Source organism: Marmota monax, unplaced genomic scaffold, assembly GCF_021218885.2.
Source record: "Marmota monax isolate L192 unplaced genomic scaffold, Marmota_monax_Labrador192_F-V1.1 WCK01_AAM20220418_F8-fsc00012, whole genome shotgun sequence".
Taxonomy (NCBI): Eukaryota; Metazoa; Chordata; class Mammalia; order Rodentia; family Sciuridae; genus Marmota; species Marmota monax.
In genome coordinates this window covers 14777677-14803543 of record NW_026695227.1, presented here as the reverse complement: position 1 = coordinate 14803543, position 25867 = coordinate 14777677, and the positions used below count along the sequence as shown (strand labels likewise).

At 37.4% G+C, this 25867-nt stretch overlaps 2 protein-coding genes across 16 annotated transcripts in view; one reads left to right on the top strand and one right to left on the bottom strand.

Annotated features, from left to right (window-relative positions):
• Window positions 1–25867, bottom strand: part of Ppfibp1 (PPFIA binding protein 1) — a 227915-nt gene that overhangs the window by 163563 nt on the left and 38485 nt on the right. The gene's annotated exons all lie outside the window — the stretch shown is intronic.
• On the top strand, window positions 7583–8432 carry LOC124086990 (acidic leucine-rich nuclear phosphoprotein 32 family member E-like). The gene has a single exon (XM_046435559.2). The coding sequence runs from the start codon at window positions 7598–7600 to the stop codon at window positions 8216–8218; it is 621 nt and encodes a 206-aa protein (XP_046291515.1). The 5' UTR covers window positions 7583–7597; the 3' UTR covers window positions 8219–8432.

The window sequence follows — 25867 nt, the reverse complement described above, 5'->3', positions numbered from 1 at the left end:
GTTCAGTTGTAAAGCGCTTGCCTCATATGTGTGAGGCACTGGGTTCGATCCTCAGCACCACATAAGAATAAATAAAGACACTGTGTATTCATCCACAAACAAAAAAAATTTTTTTAAAGAGAGAGAGAGAGAGTGTGTGTGTGTGTGAGAGAGAGAGAGAGAGAGAAGCAGGTGCTTAAAATGCTTTGCTCACAACAGAATTTTAGTCATGAATTGGGGTGTGAACCATCTTGAAGGAATTTCTTCCATCACATCAGGTAAGCATCTGTCCATTTTTTTCCCTCTCTTAAAGCTGGTTTCATATATAGTCTAGGCATACACACCAATCCAAATTCTAAGTGATTAATGGTGTCTACTTAGGCAAGCCTGATTAAGACTAAATTATGCTCCAAAATGCTTCCATTAATGAACAGCTTTCAAAGTGAGCTTCTAGGAATCTCAATATATAAATATTTCTGAGAACAAAGGCAGAAGCCAGTGATATGTGGGCAGAGCAATTTCACTTTGATTAATCATTTAGTTGGAGAAGTGGTTTCTTGAGTTGCTTATGAAAGGGTTGAAATAATCAATGTAACCAAATATTCATTATCAAGAAAACCTAGTGCAGAAAATCCCAACTGAGTTCACAACATGGCTGATTGAAACACACAGAATCCAATCATCATCTCAACTTTTATGGGAAAATGTGACTTCCAGCTTGGACCCCAAGCACAGGCCCGTCAGAGGTTGAGCAGACAGGAGCTAAGCTATCTCTTACTTTCTGAAAACCTCCTTCATCTCTTGGCTTGAAGAAGCAGAGAAGGAAGAACTACATTTCCATGAGGACTGAGTCAATGGTGAGAGGGTGAGTTTAGAGTAGAAGAGCCTGTGAATGTTCCAGAAATGGTGCTATGATTTGGATGTGGTCTGTCTGCACCAAAACTCATGTAATAGTTTGGTACCCAATGTAATGGTATCGAAAGGTGGTGGGGCCTCTAAAAGGTGAGGCCTAGTGTGAGGTAACTAGGTCATGAGTGTCCTCAAGAAGGGATTAATGCTGGTCTCTGGAAGTGGATTAGTTCTTAAAAAGAGTAAACTAATTTTTAGAAGAGTTGGCTGTTATAAAAAAGATTGAGCCTGGCCCATTCCCTTCCTTTGCTTCCTCTCCCACCAAGTGACGGACCAACCAATCTCTCCCCATCCCTTCTCTCCCCTATATATCACAAGCTTTCACCATGTAATGTCTTTGGCCATGAGGCCCTCACCAAATGCTAATGCCATTATCATGTTCTTAGGCTTTCAAAACTGTGAGCCAAATTAAAGCTCTTTTCCTTATAATTTAACCAGTTTTGAGTATTTTGTTATAACAACACAAAACAGATTCAGATAGATAAGGCAGCAGGGAGCTCTGGCAGGGAACAAGACACAATAGATGTCTGTCAATCACTCACTTCCTAGGCCCTACCCGATTGCCCATTAGTCTCTTTGCTGAACATATGTCAAGGTTCTTGGATAGAAATGTCAATGGAAAAAACCTATAGAGTAGATTAAAGAGAAGAAAAGAGTACACCTATGTTCTGTAAGAAGTGTTGCCGGAACTTGCTCCAGAGGAATTGACACCAAGAGACACTGAGTTTATTCAATTCCTCCCTCAGCACAGAGTTCCAATTATTTAGCCCAACTGAGATAGAATACATAAAAACATTTATAAACATGAACCATTAGAATTTTTAGTTGTGATCACAGGCCTTGTTTAAGTAAGTCAAAGATGTTCTTTGTTTTACAGTTTTGATCGAATGCAAGAGGCTTTAGTCATTTCCTCAAAAACAGACCTAAGCTATAAATACTAACTAACCAACACAGGCAGCCACTCACAAAAAGGCTCACTGACAAGTTTAATTTAAAAACAAGAGTGCATTATTAAACTGAAAAGTAAGCCATTTAAAAACCCAAACCCAAGCAAACAACATTCCTAGAAGAAAAATCCTTAGTATAAATACAAGTACTTACAAATAGCTTTTTATATGACTCACAAATCTTTCTTATACAGAATTACAAGAGAAAAAAATACAGTCTATATTTGTGTCCACTGAATACAACAAACCCTTAACATCCTTCCCACAATCTCAGGTTTTGAGTTCCAAGAAAACCCTCCAAACCATGAAATAAGTGACACCTATACATCCCTTTAAGATGAAGAACACATTATTACTATTTCTTATTTCTAAAACTCTTTGATATTCTAAAGCATGCCCATTGTAACTAGGAGGAAGATGCCAAACAATCATTAGGAAAGTTACTGTTTATTATAATACTGTCGCAGTCCATGCTCCAAAACTAAGTGGAACCCAAAGTCTCCTCTTAGATATGACCTAAGTGTCTAAAGCATAGGTCTGTAAGACAAGCACAGCTCACCACCTGTTTTTCTGTTTTGATGGAACCAGGGATTGAACCCAGGGATGCTCTACCATTGAGATATATCCCCTGCCCTTTTTAGTCTTTATTTTGAGACAGTCTCACTCAATTGCCCACACTGGCCTCCAACTTGAGACCCCCCCTTCCTCAGCCTCCAGTGTCACTCCAGTGTCGCATTTTTCTCTTATAATTCTGTATAGGAAAGATTTGTTGAGTCATATAAAAAGCTGTTTGTAAGTACTTGTCTTTACACTAAGGATTTTTCTTCTATGAATAATAGGTGTATACCACAGCAACTGGCCCATTATATTCTTTATTGCCATACGTAATCAAAGAATCAGGCTATGACCAAAATGTCTATCTTCTTGATGAGTCAGTCATCTCCAGGTAGTTCAGGCTCTTCGGTCAGCATTCAGGATGAAATTTACCTGAAGGACCCTAAGTCTTCCAAATGTATTTCCATTCAGTCTCATCCTCTGTGGAGTTTCCATCTGGGAAAAGCTTGAAGTAGCATCAACAGAAATCACGCAAAGACTGTTTGTGGGCTGGCTAAGAGCTCTATCCAGTCACAACTGTCCGTCGCATGTGCAGGAAGAAGTCCCCTTGATGAATCATTTCCATCACTTCCTCAAGTTCTCAGGGATTTCTGGAGGAAATGTGTCACATAAATGTGACCTAGTACCCCTTTGTACTAAAAGACAGGTTTTGATGTGGTTCCAAATAAAAGGGAGAAATACACTACTATCTTCATCACCAATTTGTGCACAGTCAGAAATGGTCTCAACCCTCTTTTTAATCAGGCTAGTCTCTACCTGGTTTTCAGTGACTGCAGAATAAAAGCCAAATCCTTGAGTTTGAACTCCTTTCCTGCTTTTCCAACCTAACTCTTTCTGATTTGTGGTGGTTCATATACCTAGGATGGCTGCTTTTCTTCAGCATATCACACCTACTCCTCCTTCTGAGGCCACACTCACTCTGTCTTCTTTGTTAAACATTCTATTTCCTCTTCTATCAACATCACATTCAGTGTACAAGCTAAATAATGTGATCAATGGTGTGGGATGTAATATGTATTTCCTGCCCCCTGATTCTAACAATCCAGCAGGGAAACCAGTAACAAAAGAGACAAAACTAAAGCTGGATGTGAAAGATTCAAAATGCTACAGGTCCCTGACAAGCAAATCTAGAAAGACTAGATAGGCCATCACTGAATTGGACCTTGAAGGAAGAAGAGCGGTTGAACTCAAAGTTATAGGGGTAACACACAGAATCACAAATTTTGAAAACAGATTGGAGTCCAAAATCTCAGTGTCCTTTCATTGGAATAGGGTTTGTAGAAGGTAAGATCAAATATCTTGGTGCCTAACCATGTTCAAAATCATATTTGTAGCCAATTCTTAAGTCTTGCCCACATCATGAAATTTTTCATGTTATGTCCTAATACAGTCTTCCTCTGTTCTCACTGCTAACAGCAATTACTCTTCCCACCACCCATTCATTCAGGGAATTAATCACACATTGACTTTCACTCTTCAAATATTCTGAAAGTATATTTTGCTTTCTTAATAAGACTTTGTTATCAAATAAAATATCCTTTCAAACAGATGCTTGGTCTTTGACAACTACTGCCAGTTGAAATGTGAAACAAATTTAAGTCACAAGCTTGGGGTCTGCAGCTAGTTACATGTGGCCCAGCCAAAGAAACATCTGTATTCCAACACAGCACTGTTTTCTGCCTACCCAGTAACTCCTAGAAACAGACTTACAGCTTGTTTTGTGTGTGTGTGTGTGTGTGTGTGTGTGTGTGTGCGCGCGCGCGCGCGTGGGATAGTCAGAAAAAAACTAATGGTCAGAGCTATTGATGAAACTGAAAATCAAGTTGAGTGGCACAAGGAAGCTACGGCCATTAGCCAAAAATAAACAAATAAATAGACATTAAAGAGCAGAAGAAATTATATGCTATTGTAGTATATTTCCAAACCTGAGGATGAATGAAGGGCCTGGGATCCATCACTCATGCTTTCAAAGGATTTAGTGTGTATTTTTTCACAATACCAGTATAAATACAAGCTGAATTAATAATCTGATAATCTCATATTTCAAAGTCCTCAGTGAACTCACCTTCCATGACAAAATATAAGTCAACACAGGCAGTTTCTCTTAAGGTTCCAAAAGTGCAGGATTTGCCATGCTTACTGACTTATTACAAAGCCCACATGTTTATAAATTAGAATGTTGCTTTGTAATCATATTTGAAGTGTTTAGTAATGGTTTATTTTCTTTGCCAATATTGGCAAATCATTTTGAATTTTATACAGAAAGATTCTAACAATTCTAAAGATTGTAAGCAATTAGGAACTCAAAAGTTGCTACTCTTTGAAAGTTGTGACTGAATTAACTGAAATGACTAAAGTTTGCTATAAAGTTTTATATTAAAATAAACATACACATAGGGATGAGGTAGAGCACTCACCTAGCATGTGTTCTTAAGTCTTGCCCAAATCATGAAACCTTTTCATATTATGTCCTAATATAGTATTCCTCTGCTCTTGCTGCTAACAGCAATTACTCTTCCCACCATCAGGCACTGGGTTCAATCCTCAGCACCACATAAAAATAAAAATGAAGGAATTGTGTCCACCTATAACTAAAAATAAATAAATAAATATTTAAAAATTCAAAAATAAACACACAAATGGTTCATTTCTATATGGTGCAGTATGTGGATGGTGGGGAATTAATATGGTTCAGATTCTTAGCTCATCATCTTTTGTGGCAAATATTTTTAAACTTTATATGAAAACATATATACAAAACTTACATAATAATGTATTAAAACAATATGAAAAATATTATGAACAAAACTTACTAATAATATATTAAAATTGATGTGAAAAATATCATTGACTATAATGTAAAAATTACGTAACAAGACCAAACATAGTGGCGGGAAGACAGTGAGCCACCCCATGCCAGGGTAGCCAGACCTGCAGATCTCCGAGAGTGGTAGAGGACACCATCCAGCTGCTATCTACAGAAATCACCAGCACTGTGACCCCACATGGGGCTCCAGGCCTCAGCGTTCCAGTAGGACACCCTGCGTTGGAGCAGGCTCAAAGCCCAAAGTTCCAGTCCACACAAGATTTGGTGAGCCTTAGCAGAATCACCTATCAACACATCTGCAGATTGCCAAGTCTTCGCACTGCTCCCACACAAGTGACTCAGCTGTTGCCTACCCTCAGCACAAAGCCATCACCCGGCTCCCCCCACCTCACCAGGCTCCCTCCACCTCACCAGACACCCAGGCGCTGAAAGCACACCGCTGCCACCTTGACTCAACAGTCTCGCCATTTAGCTGGGGGCAATTTCCAGATCGGATCTCCAGCAGCCAAGTACCAGGTTTCCAACCATCCCCCCTCCCCAGGAGTGGTAACCCAACACAGTAGTTGCCCAACATAGTTGTGCAGTGTGACCAGGAGCCGCCCACGGGAGCCCTGGGTGAGAGTTTCCTCAATTGGGAACTGCTAGGGGAGAGGGAAAAGACCCAGAACTGGGAATTCTCCAGGCAAGAGAGGGAGATAGACTGGGGATGTGGCTCAAGCGGTAGTGCGCTTGCCCGGCATGCGCTGGGTGCTGGGTTCCATCCTCACCACCACATAACAATAAAATAAACATGTTGTGTCCACCGAAAACTAAAAATTAAATATTAAAAAATTTCTCTCTCTCTCTCTCTCTCTCTCTCTCTCTAAAAAAGAGGGGGGGGAGGGAGGGGGAGAGGGAGAGGGAGATAGTACGGGATGCTCCCATCATACCAGCGAGAGGTCCCAAAAAGAGACCCGTGAGGTGCAGTCTTTCTCCAGGGAACGAGTGGGTGCCACCCTCCGCATCCAGGCGCCCCGCACCAGTACCAGACTTTCCACCCTGGTTATCTCCACCATCCAGAGGACAGAGACACCAGCTTACAACAGACGATGCCTCCTACTGGATGAGAAGAGAAGCAGGAAAGATACGGATCTCTAAAGCTAGCTACAACCCTGGATTCTTCCTTTGAGTTTTTTGTTTGTTTGTTTGTGGTTGGTTGGTTGGTTGGTTTTTTCTCCTCTACCCCTCCATCCTACGGCCCTCACATCCCCAACATATGTGAAACCAAGAACTTTGCATGAAATAGGACTTTGAGGACTGAGTCATCTGAATGATATAATATAGAGGTATTATACATGCTCTTTTTTTTTCTTTTCCTTTTTATTCTTTCATTTCTTTCCCCCTCCAAATCTTACTGTTTTAACATCCTGTATTTTTCTAAATACATATGTGTGTTTGTTTTATGTACTCTACTGTCTTACCACCTACTTGCCTACCCTAAATTATTTCCTGTCTAGTCTCTTCCTACTAACCCTCTTCACTAGATTTCTCCTTCATACTTCCTAAGATACATTGACTCTATATCCTCAGATTCTACCTCCTCAGCATATGGTCCTAAGCCCCACCCCCAGGTTATTGTCCACTGTCAGAAACATTTTTACAAAACTACTGATTATATTTTAGATAATAATTGAATTCAACATTTCTTTACATCAAGACAAAACTGTGAACGTCTTAATAACAACAAACTGTTCACAGGTGGTATATTGTTGATATTAAGATCTGTTAACATTGTCCTTCCCCACAAAGGAGAGGTCTTGGAACTCTACAAGAGCACTACAAACCTATACGGTAAAAACAATAACAATCTAGAACCACGGAGCTGAAAAGGAAGACACAAGAGCAACATGAAAAGACAAGGGAAGGTCTCTGAGCAGCCATTGAAGGGAAAGGAACTGCTGGTGTGTGTGTGAGCGCAGGTGTGTGGACAAGGAGGTGGGGGCAGCCAAGTTAGAGTCCCAACTCCTTGGAATCCATTTGTTATTCTTTTCTTTCTCCCCCACATCTATCTGGTGGTAGTGGGAGTTTAAATTTGCGTTTCTTTTCATTCATTTCCAAATCTTTTTAAAATTTTAGGGTTGGGGGGGGGTAGTGGGAAGAGCAGGAAAGGGGAAAGGAGGAGAGTAGGAACAGAAGAGGAGGAGGAGGACATGGAGATGAAGAAGAGTTAAGGAACCGAGCCCCGGAGGAGGTGACAGAGTTAGTTCTTGATAATTGCCTGTATGTCAATGGGGAAATTGAAGGCCTGAATGACACTTTTAAATTACTAGACTTTCTGAGTATGACTAATGTGGAATTAAGTTCACTGGCCCAACTTCCCAGCTTAAACAAACTTCTAAAGTTGGAACTTAGTGACAATATAATTTCTGGAGGCTTGGAAGTCCTGGCAGAAAAATGTCCAAATCTTATCTACCTCAATCTGAGTGGAAACAAAATCAAAGATCTCAGTATAGTAGAAGCTCTGCAAAATCTTAAAAATTTGAAAAGTCTTGACTTGTTTAACGGTGAGATCACAAATCTGGAAGATTACAGAGAAAGTATTTTTGAATTGCTGCAACAAATCACATACTTAGATGGATTTGATCAGGAGGAGAATGAAGCACCTGACTCCGAAGAGGAGGATGATGAGGATGGAGATGAAGATGATGGAGATGAAGAGGGAGATGAAGCTGGTCCACCTGAAGGATACGAGGAAGAGGAGAAAGATGATGAGGAGGAGGATAAAGATGAAGCAGGGTCAGAACTGGGAGAGGGAGAAGAAGAAGTGGGCCTTTCTTACTTGATGAAAGAAGAAATTCAGGATGAAGAAGGGAAAGAAGATGAGGAAGAGGAAGAAGAAGGTCTCTGGGGGGAGAAGAGGAAACGAGATGCTGAAGATGATGGAGAGGAAGAAGATGACTAGATCATTCTAAGACCAGATTCCCCAGCATTCCTGGGTGTGCAATAGAGTGATCACATCTTTGTTTTTTCATGTACGATAGCTATCCCTACAGAAGATAATGTGTAACTTTTTATAGAAAAGTGTGGTTTTACTATTTTTGCCTTATCGTTCCAGTTAAGATTTACTAGTCTGTTAATGATCATATTGTATATAGAGAAAAAATTTCATTGACACTCCCCCCATTAAGATATTCTCTAGCAATTATATTTAGAAGCTTAATTTTTTCTAATTCAAACTCAAGTTCATTGTATTAGTAATTTTTAGTCTGTAATTAAAACATGATTGCTTTTACACAGGTGAAGTTTGATGCATTTCATTCATAAGATTTTAAAGTTATTTATAAATTAACTGAAATTACAGTCATCTATAATATGAAATGACAGTAGTCTCTTGAATAAGTTGATTTTTTTAATTATTATTATTATTATTATTATTATTATTATTATTATTTAGAGATGATCCAGGGATCTTTATTTTGAAGGCATTGACTTTTTTTAAATAGCTCAAGATATTTGAGTGGTTTTTTTTGTCACATGAATTAAGTTGGAAAAGTAGAAGCAGAATAATAAAGGTTCTATTCAGCAATATAGTTTGTGGATTTGGGGGAAGTTCTAGTCAGTAATACAATTCATGGATTTTCTGGTGATTGATAAGATTTTATTTTTGAAGGAAAAATTGCCTATACTAAGTAAGACACGCAGGTGAGCCCTCGCTTTAGGCTGCAGATCATGACATGCCAATGGATGTTTATTTCGTTTTGTTTTAGGTGTACATTTTCTCATCAATTTCTTTATGATCACCTTCCCTTCTTATTGATTCCCCTCTATCCCAAAAGAAAGCTGGGAACTTCTGGATACCCAGAAAACCTTTAGTCTTATACCTCAACCACCTTTTCAGATCTCTCTGGGTTTTAAACAGAGTGGAAGAAATTGAGAATTTTCAGAGATACAAATATTGTTATTGATACAATTTTAGGCAGCAAGCTCTAAGACCATATAAGTAGGATGAAGAAAGTAAAGAAGCAGGGGAGGGTTTTTGGATTAGCATCAATGTTCATTGCCTGTTGATAATTAATGAGACATTTAAATCAACTTTTAAGTTGGCATCCCCAAATTATTTGGATACAAACCCTGCACAGTATTTATAATTTTTCTGATTAGAACCTTTAGTTGTTCCTATAGTTTTAAAGCATTACCAGATGTAGCATTTAATTGGAATATTACAGGCAGTTGGAAAAATATTTGGGATTAAATATTAAAATTAAGACTTATTTTCAAGTGAATGTCCATTAAAATAGAAGAATATTTGGGATAAGTATGAGTGTGTGCTTACTTACATGGTTACTAAATAAAATATAACGAGTACACAAGTACATCTCTGTTTTTGTCATGGAGGCTCCATGTTCAAGGTAACTGCTTTGTTCACATTGACTATCTTAAAATTTTTTCTTTGTTTTGAATATTTGTAAGGTTTTAAAAGTTAGTGTCAGTAAACTAATTGAAGCTATTCTTCTACTGGGACACATTTAAATTACTGAGTGTAGTACTGATACTGCTTGTTTGTTTTTTTTTTTTTTAGTTTAAAATGTATGACTTGGCATTTTAAAGGTTATTTGTGGAGAAACTAAAACAGTTGCACAACTGACTGAAATAAAACACTTGGAATAAATTTAGTAGGGGGATCAGAAAGTACAAAAGATTAACATTTTTTTCTCCTAATTTTTAACAATTGATATGCCCTGCTTTAGTCTCTAAGAATTCTCATTACATACTATGTACAGTTTATAAAAAACTTATTTTTAAAATGAAATCTATATATTGACTTTCTTATCAATCATCTTGTTGTGCAATCAAAATTAGAGTTCTTTGGTTTGAAAACAACACATAGTGAACCTCCAGATAACTTTTAAGAACTTATTTAGCTTTGTGGGTGGTATTTTCATGCAAATAAATAAGGGGATTTTATATTTTGTAGAAATTTGGGGTCCTATTTTAATACTCTTTGTATTGCAGTATGTATATAGTGCGTTAAGTTCTTTAAGAATCTCTCTGTAGGACTGGGGATGTGGCTCAAGCGGTAGCGCGCTCGCCTGGCATGCATGAGGCCCGGGATCAATCCTCAGCACCACATACAAAGATGTTGTATCTGCCAAAAACTAAAAAATAAATATTAAAAAATTCTTTAAAAAAAAAAAAAGAATCTTTCTGTAAACGTTGAGGTTAATACTTTTGTGCAACTATGTTTTTTGAATAAAGCCATGACAGTGTTAAAAACGAATCAAAAAGCAGCACTCATGATCATTCTTTTATTGTTTCTAACTATTCGATATTTTTCCTGTGACTGCTGTAACTTAAGTTTTTGAAACAAAATTGCTTCAAATAAATTGAAGATTTGTTATAATGATTAAAAAAAAAAAGAAAAGGGAAGAAAGTGTCCCAAACAAATGAAGACACCACATCACTAGAATCATTGGCAGCTACAGCAGAAGGAATGACAGAGAAGGAGATTAGGATATACATTATCCTAATAATGTATAAAATAATGTTAAATAATGTATAAAATAATGTTAAAATGTTCTGGGAACTCAAGGAAGATATAAGAGAGCAAATACAGGCAGTGAAAGATCACTTCAACAAGGAGCTACATAAACAAATACAGGAAGCAAAAGATCTCCTTAACAGGAAGATAGAGGTCCTAAAATAAAACCAAACAGACATCCTTGGAAAAAATTAATAAACCAAATTAAAAGCCCAAATGAAAGCATCACTAACAGAGTAGACCACTTGGAAGACAGGACATCAGACAATGAAGACAAAATATATCATCTTGAAAAAAATATAGAACACACAGTAATAATGGTAAGAAACCACGAGCAGAGCATTCAAGAAATGTGGGATAGCATAACAAAAACAAATAAGAGTTACTGGGTATAGAGGAAGACATAGAGGTCCAAACCAAAGGAATGAACAATCTATTCAATGAAATAATATCAGAAAACTTTCCAAACATGAAGAATGAATTGGAAATCCAAATTCAAAAAGCCTACAAGACGCCAAGTGTACAAAATCACAACAGATCCACATCAAGGCACATTATACTGAAAATGCCCAACATACAGAATAAGGAGAGAATTTTAAAACCCATAAGAGAAAGGAATCAGATTACATATAAAGAAAAACCAATCAGGATAACAGCAGATTTTTCAACACAGACCCTGAAAGCTAGAAGATCCTGGGACAACATATATCAAGCTCTGAAAGAAAATGGGTGCCAACTGAGAATCTTGAATCCAGCAAAATTAAGCTTTAGATTTGAAGATGAAATAAAAACCTTCCACAATAAACAAAAGTTCAAAGAATTTATAGTTAGAAAACCGGCACTACAAAACATCCCTGGAAAAATATTCCATGAAGACGACAGAAAAAACAACAATGAAAATTAGCAGAGGGAGGTAGTACCCTAAAGGAAAAACTAATCAATGAAGAAAATCAAGTCAAGTTAAATAACAAAAATAAACATGGCTGGGAATACAAACCATGTCTCAATAATAACCCTGAATATTAATGGCTTAAACTCACCAATCAAAAGACACAGAATAGCAGATTGGATTAAAAAAAAAAAAAGACCCAACAATATGCTACCTCCAAGAGACTCATCTCATAGGAAAAGACATCCACAGACTGAAGGTGAAGGGTTGGGAAAAATCATACCACTCACATAGATTGCGGAAGCAAGCAGGGGTTTCCATCCTCATATCAAATAAAGTAGACTTCAAGCCAAAGTTAATCAAAAGGGATAAAGATGGACATTACATACTGCTCAAGGGAACCATACACCAACAAGACATATCATAAATATATATTCCCCAAACAATGGTGCAGCTATGTTCATCAAACAAATTCTTCTCAAATTCAAGAGTCCAATTGATCACAACACAATAATCCTGGGAGACTTTAACACACCTCTCCCACCATTGGATAGATCTTCCATACAAAAGTTGAATAAAGAATCTATAGAACTCAATAATACAATCAATAACTTAGACTTAACTGACATATATAGAATATTTCAACCTGCATCAAGCAGATACACTTTCTTCTCAGCAGCACATGGATCCTTCTCTAAAATAGACCATATACTATGCCACAAAGCAACTCTTAACAAATACAAAAAAGTAGAGATACTACCATGTATTTTATCAGATAATGTAATGAAATTGGAAATAAATGACAAAATAAAAAATAAAAATTACTCTAACACCTGGAGACTGAACAATATCCTACTGAATAAACAATAGACATCAAAGAGGAGATTAAAAAATTCTTAGAAATAAATGTGAACATAGACACAACATATCAAAATCTCTGGGACACTAAGAAAGCAGTTCTAAGAGGAAAGTTCATTGCATGGAGTTCGTTCCTTAAAAGAAGAAAAAGTCAACAAATAAATGACCTCACTTTACATCTGAAAGCCCTAGAAAAAGAACAAATCAGCATCAAAAGCAGTAGAAGGAAAGAAATAATTAAAATTAGAGATGAATTCAATGAAATCAAAACAAAAGAACCAATTGAAAAAATTGGCAAAACAAAAAGTTGGTTCTTTGAAAAAATAAATAAAATTAACAGATTCTTAGCTACATTAATGAAGAGAAGGAGAGAGAACTCAAATTACCAGCACACAAGATGAAAAAGGTAATATCACAACAAATACTACATAAATACAGAGGATAATTAGAAATTATTTTGAAAACTTATACTTCAATAAAATAGCATATGACTTGCCAAGACTGAATCAGGAAGATATATACAATTTAAACAAACCAAAATCAAGTGATGAAATAGAAGATGCCATCAGAAGCCTACCAACCAAGAAAAGCCCAGGATCGGACGGTTACACAGCCAAGTTCTACAAGACGTTTAAAGAAGAACTACTATCAATACTCTTCGACAGCCTACATCTTTTTTTTTTTAAGAGAGAGAGAGAGAATTTATTTAAATATTTATTTTTTTAGTTTCGATGGACACAATCTTTATTTTATTTGATGTGGTGCTGAGGATCGAACCCAGTGCCCCTCGCATGCCAGGTGAGCGTGCTACCGCTTGAGCCACATCCCCAGCCCGACAGCCTACATCTTGGGAGCAAAATTTTACCCCCCCACACATCAGATAGAGCACTAATCTCTAGGGTATATAAAGAACTCAAAAAGCTAAACACCAAAAGCACGAATAACCCAGTCAATAAATGGGCCAAGGACATGAACAGACACTTCTCAGAAGAGGATATACAATCAATCAACAAATATTTGAAAAAATGCTCATCATCTCTAGCAATCAGAGAAATGCAAATCAAAACTACCCAAAGATACCATCTTACTCCAGTCAGAATGGCAGCTATTATGAAGACAAACAACAATAAGTGTTGGAGAGGATGTGGGGGAAAAGGTACACTAATACATTGCTGGTGGGACTGCAAATTGGTGCAGCCAATATGGAAAGCAGTATGGAGATTCCTTGGAAATCTGGGAATGGAACCACCCAGCTATCCCTCTCCTAGGACTATACCCAAAGGACTTAAAAACGGCATACTACAGGGACACAGCCATATCAATGTTTATAGCAGCAGAATTCATAATAGCTAAACTGTGGAGCCAACCTAGATGCCCTTCAGTGGATGAATGGATAAAAAAAAAAAAGTGTGGCATTTATACACAATGGAATTTTACTGAGCAATAAGAGAGAATAAAATCATGGCATGTGCAGCTAAATGGATGGCGTTGGAGAGGATAATGCTAAGTGAAGTTAGCCAATCCCCGCCCCCCGCCAAAAAAATGCAGAATGTTTTCTCTGATATAAGGAGGCTGATTCATAGTGGGGTGGGGAGGGAGAGCATGGGAGGAATAGATGAATTCTAGATAGGGAAGAGGGGTGGGAGGGAAAAGGAGGGGGCAGGGGATTAACAAGGATGGTAGAATGTGATAAACATCATTATCCATGCATGAAGACATGAACTGATGTGAACACACTTTATATACAAACAGAGGTATGAAAAATTTGTTCTATATGTGTAATAATAATTGTAATGCATTCTGCTGCCATGTATTTTTTAAAAATTACATAACAATATACTTATGCAGATTTCAATTAAGATTGGGGCAAGAACTTCAGTGTAGATGCTTTTATTATTTGCATATTTGGAGCATTAGTGTAGTTGGGTAAAAATCAGAGATTTCCCATATGTAGCAAAATGAAGTTAAACCCCAGAATCTCTCCATGCACAAAGCTCAACTCAACATGAATCAAGGACCTAGGAATTAGACCAGAGACCCTGTACCTAATAGAAGAAAAAGTAGACCCAAATCTTCATCATGTCAGATTAGGCCCTGACTTCCTTAACAAGACTCCTAAAGCACAAGAAACAAAATTAAGAATCAATAAACGGGATGGATTCAAACTCAAAAGCTTCTTCTCAGCAAAAGAAACAATCACTCAAGTGAAGAGAGAGCCTATAGTATGGGAGCAAATTTTTACCACATGCACATCAGATAGAGCACTAATCTCCAATATACATAAAGAACTCAAAAAACTTAACACCAAAAAAACACAAACAACCCAATCAATAAATGGGCTAAGGAAATGAACCGATACTTCTCAGAAGATGATATACAATCAATCATCAAATATATGAAAAAATGTTCATCATCTCCAGCAATCAGAGAAATACAGATCAAAACTACTCTAAGATTTCATCTCTCTCCAGTCAGAATGACAGCTCAAGAATACAAGCAACAATAAGTGTTAGCAAGGATGCAGGGGAAAAGACACTCATACATTGCTGGTGGGACTGCAAATTGGTACAACCAATCTAGAAAGTAGTATGGAGATTCCTTTAAAAACTTGGAATGGAACCACCATTTGACCCAGCTATCCCACTCCTCGGTCTATACCCAACACAGTATAGACTTAAAAACTGCAACACAGTCACATTAATGTTTATAGCAATACAATTCATAATAGCCAAACTGTGGAACCAACCTAGATGCCCTTCATTATATGAATGGATAAAGAAACTGTGGTGTATACACACAATGGAATATTATGCAGTAATAAAAGAGAATAAAATTATGGCATTTGCAGGTAAATGGATGGAGTTAGAGAATATCTGGCTAAGTAAAGTAAACCAATCCCAAAAAACCAAAGGTCAAATGTTTTCTCTGATAATCCTTAATGGGGAGGGGCATAGAATGAATGGAGGAACTTTGGATTGGGCAAAGGGGGGCGCGGAAGAGGTATGGAGACAGAAAAGATGGTGGAATGAGACACACATCATTACCCTAGGTACATGTATGATGGCATGAATGGTGGGATCCTGCTTCATGTACAACCAGAGAAGTGAAAAACTGTTCCCATTTGTGTACAATGAATCAAAGGGCATTCTGCTGTCATAATGTATAACTGATTAGAACAAATAAATTTAATTTTTTTTAAAAAAAATTACTTTTATGGCCAAAAAACAAACCAAAACAAAATCAGAGACTGCTGTCATAGTTACCATTTCTTGAGAAAAAAAAATTCCATAAATGGCCTGAAATGCATTCTATTGCTCTTGAAAATATAGGAGAAATGATTGGACTATCCCCCAAATGCTGCTACCCCTGCCCAAGAAATCTTATAGAATCAAGTACTTCTAAATCATTAGCTTATGTGTTATTTCAAATATCATTAAAAATATATAAAATGAAACTGCTCTGGTCCCATGAGCATTCTGAATGGGCATTCTGAACTAATATGAATCTAAAATAGTGAGTACTTGAATAAAAACAATGACTTCAGCCCATTGGCACAGAATACTTTGTCCTGCCAGTGGAACTTCCACAAGCAGCACACCCCAGTGAGGTGGTCACAGGTCTGGAAAGTGGGCTGCCCATTAGGAACTCTATCCCATCAGGAACTTGAGCCAGCAAGACAGTAAGGGCTTTGCCCCTTAATCTGCCCCACAAGGAGCACATGTATTTTTGCCATCAGACTGTAATCATCATCTCTACATCCTATGTGTTTAAAAAGAAATGGACTGGCAGGCTCATTGACTTATTTCCTGAGAATTAAGCTATCGAATCATAAGGAATGGCTACACATAAAGGCTTAGAGTGTGGTATTCAAAACAATGTATCATTTTACAATGCAGAAGTGTCTCAGAGTAATGTCCAAAACTGGAGGTTTTCTGCCTAAAACAGGTCCTACCCAGCTAACTACCTTCTGTTAAAATCCTATGTATTAATAAAAGTCCCCAGAACTTTATTTTATTAGAGAAGCTAACAGAATTCCATGTTGGACAAAGGAAGTTCTTGCTATATAAAATGCAACTTTACTTAAATGTCTACTAAAAAACCTAAATCTCAGTCTTATAGGAGAAAAAATATATAAATAAAAACAGGGAATGTTTCATTTGCTGTGGTAAGCAAAAATGCATATTAAACGACCATGAGTTACCACTTTACATATACTAAAATGCACACACACACAAAAATATCCTAACACTCACTGGTGGAAATGTTGTAGTGAAGCTGCTGTTTTTACTAGAGACACCATATTAAATGTGAACCCTTTAGGAAAGCAATGTACCATGTAGTAAGAGTTAATAATTCCATTATAACAAATTTGTCTTCAGGAACTAATTTGCAAAAGTTTTTTTTTTTTTTGTAAGTACACAAAAGCTATTTATTACAGAATTCTAAAGAATAATTAGAACTATCTATCTGAGTACCCATTATTAGAGGATAGCAAAAGTTAATTCTACAATGTCAACATAATAAAATTAGAAAACCAATAAGGTTATAATGCTAATAAAACCTAAATGAAAACAACAGAATCCAATTTGTCACTGTGTAAACTGTGCACAGGAATAGTAAGGTGACGGGAGCATGAGGGGAATGAGGTGGGGAGACTGCTAGGCTGAGGAACTGTGGGTACAAAGCACAGGATGGACTCACATGGTGTCTTCACTAGTGAGTTGAGTGAACATGATAAACCATGCTATTTCTTTTGCATGGAAGGTAACAGAGTTCTATTTCTTCTTTTTAAAGGAAACAAAAAAAAAATCACAACTTACTGATATTTTGTGCATGGACTGCCACTGGCACCCTCTTCTCAATCCAGATGCCATTTAGACACAGCAAGAGTTTCTGAAGGAAGAGTAGGAGGTCCACTGAAGGAAGAGTAGAAGGCGCAACCTTCCTGGTCTCCTTCAGTGAACTACAAGTGTTACTATTGACACCTGCACTGGTGTATGGACAAATGGACTACGTTATTGTTACAATTCATCCAACCTCACTCCTACAAAATGGTCGTGTGGTTTCAAGGAACCACAACAGTGATAACATCAACAATGTACGCACAGTGAACACAAGAAATTGGCAAAACCAATATCTCTACTTGATCACATTGTACAACCCAAATGGTACCCTTTGTCCCTCTAAAGTAAAGATGACATTGTCCTAGAGAGGAAGTACTCTGAAGGAAAAGTATGCAGTTTGAAAATATTTCCCAAATAATCTCATATCCACAAAACACAAAATTTTCTAACCAGTATTAAAATTTACAAAATGAAAGTTTTAGCTTCCCATCTCCTCCCCTGCAGGGCTGGGGACCAAACCCGGGGCCCTGTGCATGTTAGGCAAGTGCTATGCCACAAAGTATTAGTTTTTTAAAGCCCTAGTAAATATATGAAAAGGTGTCATATTGCCTTTTCTTTTTTTTTAAGAATTGCTGGACATTAAAGAAGAAAGCAGCTACCACTGTGGGGTCAGGCACTGTGCTTAGGGGTGTATCCTTTAAGCAATAGGCAACACTACCCATAAGGGAAACATTATTATTATTACCTCATTTCACAGACATAAAACTGAGGAGTAGAAAGAGAGATGAAGCAAATTGCCCAATCTAGTAAATCCCAAAACAGGATTCTGACCTAGGCAGTTTAACTCTAGAAAGTCTACCGTCAACCATTCTGAGTACTACACTAGACTACAATTTACTGGCTGATTACCAAACAAACCTGCTGTAGTTGGTTGGTAAAAATGAGCAAGTAGCTAACACAGTATTTCTCCCATTTGAACCTTTATATTCATTCAGCCCTCCATATCTGTGGAATCCACATCCATGGATTCAACCAACCTTGGACTGAAAATATTAAAAAGAAAAACTTTGCCTTATTGCTGACATGTGCTCCATAGTCAGACCTACAATGGTTATATCTATACTGAACACATACCGATTGTTTCTCTTGTCCTTTTCTCCAAATGATCCAGTACAAGAATCATTTACTTAGCATTTACATTATACTAGGCTTTATAACTAAAGATGGCTTAAAGAATACAGGAGGACACGCACGGGTTATAGGCAACTACTATTACAACTTTATATAAGGGACTTGGGCATCAAAGATTTTGGTATTCTCTGGGGTTCCTGGAACCAATTCCCCTCAGATACTGAGGGACAACTATATTAATACATTAACTTTTGAATAATGAACAGCTTAAAAATAAGTATCTAAATATCTAAATAAACCAAATTTTCCACTTCCACAAAATGGAAACAGATTAATATATACATATATATTAATATATTAATGGGGAGGGCATACTGGGGATTTTAACTCAGGAGCACTCAGCTACTGAGCCACAACCCCAGCCATATTTTGTATTTTATTCAGAGATTATATTCCCTGTTACTCCTCTTAAGATTGTTGCTACTCCTAAGCATAGAATGACTTTTTTTTTTTTTTTGGTTCTTTTTAGATATACATGATAGTAGAGTGTAGAATATATTTTGACATATTATACATACATGGAGTATAACTTCTAATTAGTATCCCATCCTGTGGTTGTACATGATGTGGAATTACACTGTCATATATTCATATATATGTACATAGGAAAATTATGCCCGATTCATTCTACTGTCATTCCTATTTCCATCCTTTCTCCCTTCCCTTCATTCCCCTTTATCTAATCCAATGAACTTTTAATCTTCCCCTCCCTTGTTGTGGATTAGCATCCACATATCAGAGAGAACATTCACACTTTGGTTTTTGGGGGCAGTCTTATTTCACTTAGCATGACAGCCTCCAGTTCCATCCACTTATCAGCAAATGCCACAATTTCATTCTTCTTTATGGCTGAGTAATATTCCATTGTGTATATATAACACATTGTCTTTTTCCATTCACCTGTTGTAGGGTACCTAGGTTGGTTCCATGGTTTGACTATTGTAAATTGAGCTGCTATAAACATTGATGTGTCTGCATCACTGTAGTATGCTGATTTAAGTCTTTCAGGTGTAAACTGAGAAGTAAGATAACTGAGTCAAATGTAGTTCCATTCCAAGTTTTTTAAGGAATCTCCACACTGCTTTACAGAGTGGCTGCACTATTTGCAATCCCACCAGCAATGTATGAGTGAACCTTTTTCCCCACATCACCACCAACATTTATTTTTACTTGTATTTTTTATAATCGCCATTCTGACTGGGGATGGATATAGTTTTAATTTCCATTTCTCTAACTGCTAGAGTTGTTGAACATTTTTTCATATATTCATTGACTGATTGTATATCTTCTTCAGTGAAGTGCCTGTTCAGTTCCTTTGCCCATTTACTGATTGGGTTATTCATTTTTCTGATGTTAAGTTTTTTGAGTTCTTCGTATATCCTGGAGATTCATGCTCTGCAGGTGGTAAAAATTTTCTCCCATTCTGTAGGCTGTCCATTCGAATTCTTGATTGTTTCCTTTGCTGTGAAGAAGCTTTTTAGTTTGATAGCATCCATTTATTGATTCTTGATTTTACTTCTTGCGCTTTAGGAGTCTTATTGAGGAAGTCGGTTCCTAAGCTGACAAGGTAGAAAGCTGGGCCTCTCTGGTCTAATGCCTAGGTCCTTGATCCACTTTAAGCTGAATGTTGTGCAGGGTAAGAGATAGGGGTTCAACCTCATTCTACTGCATATGAATTTCCAGCAGAAATAAATTTTTAAGAATAATTACTCTAATTGAAACTGTTATTGAGCTGGGGTTGTGGCTCAGTGGTAAAGCACTTGCCTAGCATGTGTGAGGCACTGGGTTCAATCCTCAGTACCACATAAAAATAAATAAATAAAGTTATTGTGTCCATCTACAACTAAAAATTTTAAAAAAAAATGTTATTGAGAGAAAAAAACAGAACCAAAAAATTTATTTATTTGCTTATTTATTTTTGTAAAGTACTGGGGATTGAACCTAGGGGCACTTTACCACTGAGCTACTTCTACAGCCCGTTTTATTTATTTTGAGACACAGACTCAATAAGTTGAGGTACTTTCACCAGGAACAACTCTAACTTAAGATCCTCTTGCCTCAGCCTCCCATATTGCAGGAATTACAGACATACACCACCATGCCTAGCTCAGAGCCAAAATTTTTCTAAATTGAACATTAAATTTTTTGTATCATAAATTCAATCTCTGTTCATAATGGTACTTCTGAACACAACTTACTCCTGCTATGTAATCGTATATTTTACATAGTTTGCAAACAGTTGGCAAAATCAGCTATCCTTAAATACTATCACAGAGCTAATCTTAACTATATAAGAAGCATTTACACAAGAGATAAAGATGTACTTTCTTTGACTAACTGCTTATATTATGTGCCAAGTCTGGCATTTAGCACAAAAAAACTTCATGAATTCTAATCTGCTGAATTTAGCGGGAGGGACAGGCAGGAAATTCAATGGTCTTCTGTTTTAATTATTAATAACGTGAAAAGTTCTCATTTAAAATATGTGTTTTGGGGCTGAGGTTGTGGCTCAGCGGTAGAGCGCTCACCTAGCACGTGCAAGGCTCTGGGTTCGATCTTCAAAACCACATAAAAATAAATAAATAAAATAAAGGTACTGTGTCCAACTACAACTAAAAAATAAATATAAAAAAATAAAATATGTAGGGGCTGGGATTGTGGCTCAGCGGTAGAGCGCTCGCCTAGCATATGTGAAGTCCTGGGTTTGATCCTCAGCACCACATAAATTTAAAAAATAAAGATATTGTGTCCAACTACAACTAAAAAATAAATATTTAAAAATAAAATATGTATTTTGTACCTACCACTGGGCTACATGCTACAGGGATATAAAATTAATAATAAGGCACAGCATCTTTGGTGGGGGGGGGGAGTTTATTGTCCAATAGGAGATAAAAGAGGTTTGTTTATTTTTATCTTTTTATTTTGGGAGAGGGCTCCTGGAGATTTAACCCAGAGGCACTTTACCACTGAGCCCACATCCCCAGCCCTTTTTTATATTTTATTTAGAGACAGGGTCTTGCTAAGTTGCTTAGGGCCTCGATAAGTTGCTGAGGCTGTCCTTGAACTTGCAATCCTCCTGCTTCAACCTCCAGAGCCACTGGGGTTACAGGCGTCTGCCACCATGCCCAGCTAAAAGAGGCTTATTAATGATCTGCAATATAATGTGACATGTAGCACAAAAAACTTCATCAATTCTAATCTGTTGAATTTAGGGGGGAAGGGGAGGAAATTCAATGGTCTTCTGTTTTAATTATTAATAACATGAAACATCTGAGACAGGAAGAATAACAACATGGTAGGTGTCACATAAAATGGCCAGGTGAAATGCTAGACAAACAGGGGAAATGACTTAAAGTTAAGGGTAGTTATGGGAGGCATTTAAGAAAGAATGGTGGATATGAAGAAAATCTGAACAATGTGTAGAATTTCATCAGGCTAAAGGAAGAGCTGAAAGAAGAAGAGAATTCCAGGCAAAGGAATCAGAAACAGAAGGGCCAAAGCAAAGCATGTTCAGGAGATGGCAGTGGATCCACTTGGCTAATGGGATGGGGGGAGTGAGACAGAGACTAGAAGACTTCACCTGACTAGACCTTGAAGACACTTGATAAAAGGTGGTAACAAGGGGGGCCTAGACTGCTGAGTATTCAGAGCCCTTATGTATTCAGAGCCCTTAATCAACTAAGGAGAGTTTGATTTTGCAGAAAGTAGGGAGAATCAGAGACCACCTGTATTATTTAGAAGACAAAGGCCTAGGAAGGAAGATATGGATACCAGCTGTGTTTTGAAGGAAACACAGTCGCTCCATGACTGAAATGGAAGAGATAAAGAAAATTCAAGGATGGATCCAGAGTTTGAAACCTAAATGTCTGAGGCAGGGAGGAGGAAAATGGGGCAGCTTACAGAAATAAAATCAGCTGGAGAAGAGGGGATCGGGAGAAAGGTACAGAATGAATTCCACCTCAACAGGCGGAGTTTGAAGTTCCAGCAGAATGCCACAGGGGGACATCAAAATCAACACAAACACAGGAAGAAGGCCATTGAGAAAGTCTTTAAGAAGTACAGTGTTTGAGGTATAGCACAGTGAGCTACCGAAAGCAGGTGGCAAAGCAGTGTTCAGAGGAAAATTCTAGTTGGTGCTATGACAGAATCTGAAGAAAGCAAGAGCTTCAGAGAAGTTATAAAGACCAAAGCAGATTGCAGGGGTAGGAGTGAAGAAGAACAGGTACAGGCAACAAATGAACACCCTGTCTAATAAATACAATCAGCCAGACGAGAAAAGATGGGATGCTGGGGCATAGGAAAGGGCACTGAAGAAGAGGTAGTACTTATTTCAGTAGTAAATAAGACATCCTGAATGTTTTTAAGCAGAAAAAGGTGGGGAGAGAAGACTTTAAACATCTGAGACAGGAAGGATGACAACAGACAAGACAAAGAAATAGTGATAAATAAAAACAGAGAAATATGTTGAGGTTTAAATAAAGATGCCTAACTGTCAGGTCTGTTTTGGTAGTCTACACAGTGTTTCCAAAAGTGTGACTCAAACAATTTGAGATTTTATATACCAAATTAGATATTTGATTTTTCTAGAGAAAACAGAATATGGAACAACATTAGGCCCAAGATTCCATGGGACAACAACCACTGCTGCTCCCCCACAGCCCCAGCCCCCAGAGAGAGCCAGCACTCTGCAGTTTACATCAGTCCCCACCTATTGCCTCATTCATTTTGGTAATTCTAATGGTCCCAGTTGACATTTGAATTTGTGACCCCTGACTTAGATCTTTTCAATAAAAAAGGAAATGACATCATCCTTAGAGAGTAATTAGGGACTGTAGATTGGAACTTGAAATTTGTGAAAAAAATATACTGCAAAAGCCATTGAAAAAAATTGGGTTAGAAAGTCAGTAAGAGATGAAAATTTAAAAAAAAAAAAAGAATCAAAGGGCAGCTGAAACAGCAGTGATTACTCACTTGACTTGGCAGAGCCCTACAGCCTGCAAACAGAGATCACAAAGCATTGTGGCACAAGACTGGGGGCGGTGGTTTGTTCCGGGTTTGTCATCTAGGTGTTCTGAGGTTGTCATCTAGGGTGCTAGTGAGAACATCAGTGAGGACACTGGCCAGTGTCTGGCCTTGATAAAGGGGATAGTGGCCTGGAAAAAAGATGACAAAACCTCATGAGAGCAAAGAACAGATCAAGAGAAGGGAGGGAGGGATCTGGAAGGCAAGATAAAAAGATTCTTCCTGGAATTTTTCTGGCCAGAACTTGAAAATATTATCTGTATAAAAAATTAGATGATAGACACATCAAAAGCTAAGATGAGGGCTGGGGATGTGGCTCAAGTGGTAGCGCGCTCGCCTGGCATGCGTGCGGCCTGGGTTCGATCCTCAGCACCACATACAAACAAAGATGTTGTGTCCGCCGAAAACTGAAAAATAAATATTAAAAATTTAAAAAAAAAAAGCTAAGATGAATTGGGAGACCTATGAAGGAAAGTGAAAGTATAATTAGCATAAAAGGCAAAAGTCATGCAAAAATGTCTCTGTAGTGTACCTTCATCTCTCTACTATTTAACTTCTAGAAATCATCTATAGATTTTCTTAAAAAAATAAAAATAAAAATCTAGTGGTGAAAATAAGACCAGACTTGATATAATGAAGTAAGCTCAAAGAACTATATTTTTGTGAAATGAACCAAGTGAGTGTTGTTTCATTTGGATTGGATAGGGTGAACTCAGGGCCTCTCCCATGTTAAGCATGTGCTCCACCACTGAGCTACACCCTGCCTCCCAAATGAATGCTTAAGGAGACTATTTTTAAACTACACACTTGACTTCAAATATTCTTAAATACAATTCCGGAGACTGAAAGCCCACTCATACACACACACACACACACACACACACACAAATATCTATGCACAGGACTGTATACATTATCTCAAGTTTTGAAGAAGAAAGAAGATCCAAAGTTCAAAGTTATAAAGTTCTCAAAGTCTCACATATCAAATGCACATAAAATGGAAAGGTATCCAGTGTTTAGGATTGGCCTGTCTAGCTAGTACCTGAACCTTTGGGATCAACATACTCTGAAAGTTCCTTGATGTCTTAAAAACATACACACAAAATGACATTAAACGCAGAGAAGAACTCTGTAAAGTTATGCCCAACTGACAAATGTCCTTTGATTTTTTTTAATTTTCATCTCTTATTGACTTTCTAACCCAATTTTTTCAATGGATATTGCAATATATTTTTTTCACAATTTTCAAGTTCCAAGCTACAGTCCCTAATTACTAAGGATTATGTCATCTCCTTTTTTATTGAAAAGATCTAAGTCAGGGGTCACAAATTCAAATGTCAACTGGGACCATTAGAATTACCAAAATGAATAAGGCAATAGGTGGGGACTGATGTAAACTACGGGGTGCCGTCAGTTGTATATAACAATTTTAATTTTTAAATCTTAAGAATTGTACATTAAAATGAGACCCTTTGCTTCAAGTACTAAAAAGAGTGATATTGATTGAACAGCCCTAAACGGAAAATCCAAAATCCCAAATGCTCCCCACCAAAAGTTTCAGGTTAGGGATAGTCAATCCATGCAAAATTTTTCATAATCTGAAAAAAACCCGCAAGAACCACTTCTGGTCCCAAGCCTTTTAGATAGAGATATGTAGCCTGTAATACACACGATATTCATAGAAGGCTGGGCAAACAAGAAGTCTAGGAGTCACTGTTTCTTTCTTCTCTGAATAGATAATTTTTACAACAGGTCCTTTGTAGATGCATTAAGTATCCTTCATGTTCCTAATTTCCCAGACACCAGTTCCTCACAATGGAATCAATTCTACTGTTAATCCATTATGTCCCATCATCCTATACAGAAAGGAGAACTTGCACTTTTTTCCGGAGCATATCAAATCATGGGTGGAAGTACAAATTGGTACACTTTATTAGTGGGCAGACAGTATAGCAGCATTTAGTAACACTTTAAATACACAGGCTTTATTCACTACTAACACTGCTTATTGGACTCTACATAAGTGCTCTACTACCTAGATGCTCACTGCAACATTTAAGAAATAATGACAAACTGGAAACCACCTAAATGTAAGTACATAAATACAGTTTATCCATCTGATGGGATATTATGAAACACACCTGAAGCAGCCTCCCCAGATCAAAGCCAGTTTCAGCAAAAGTGAGGTGCTAAGCAATTCAGTGAGACCCTATCTCTAAATAAAATATAAAATAGGGCTGGAGGTGTGGCTCAGTGGTCAAGTTC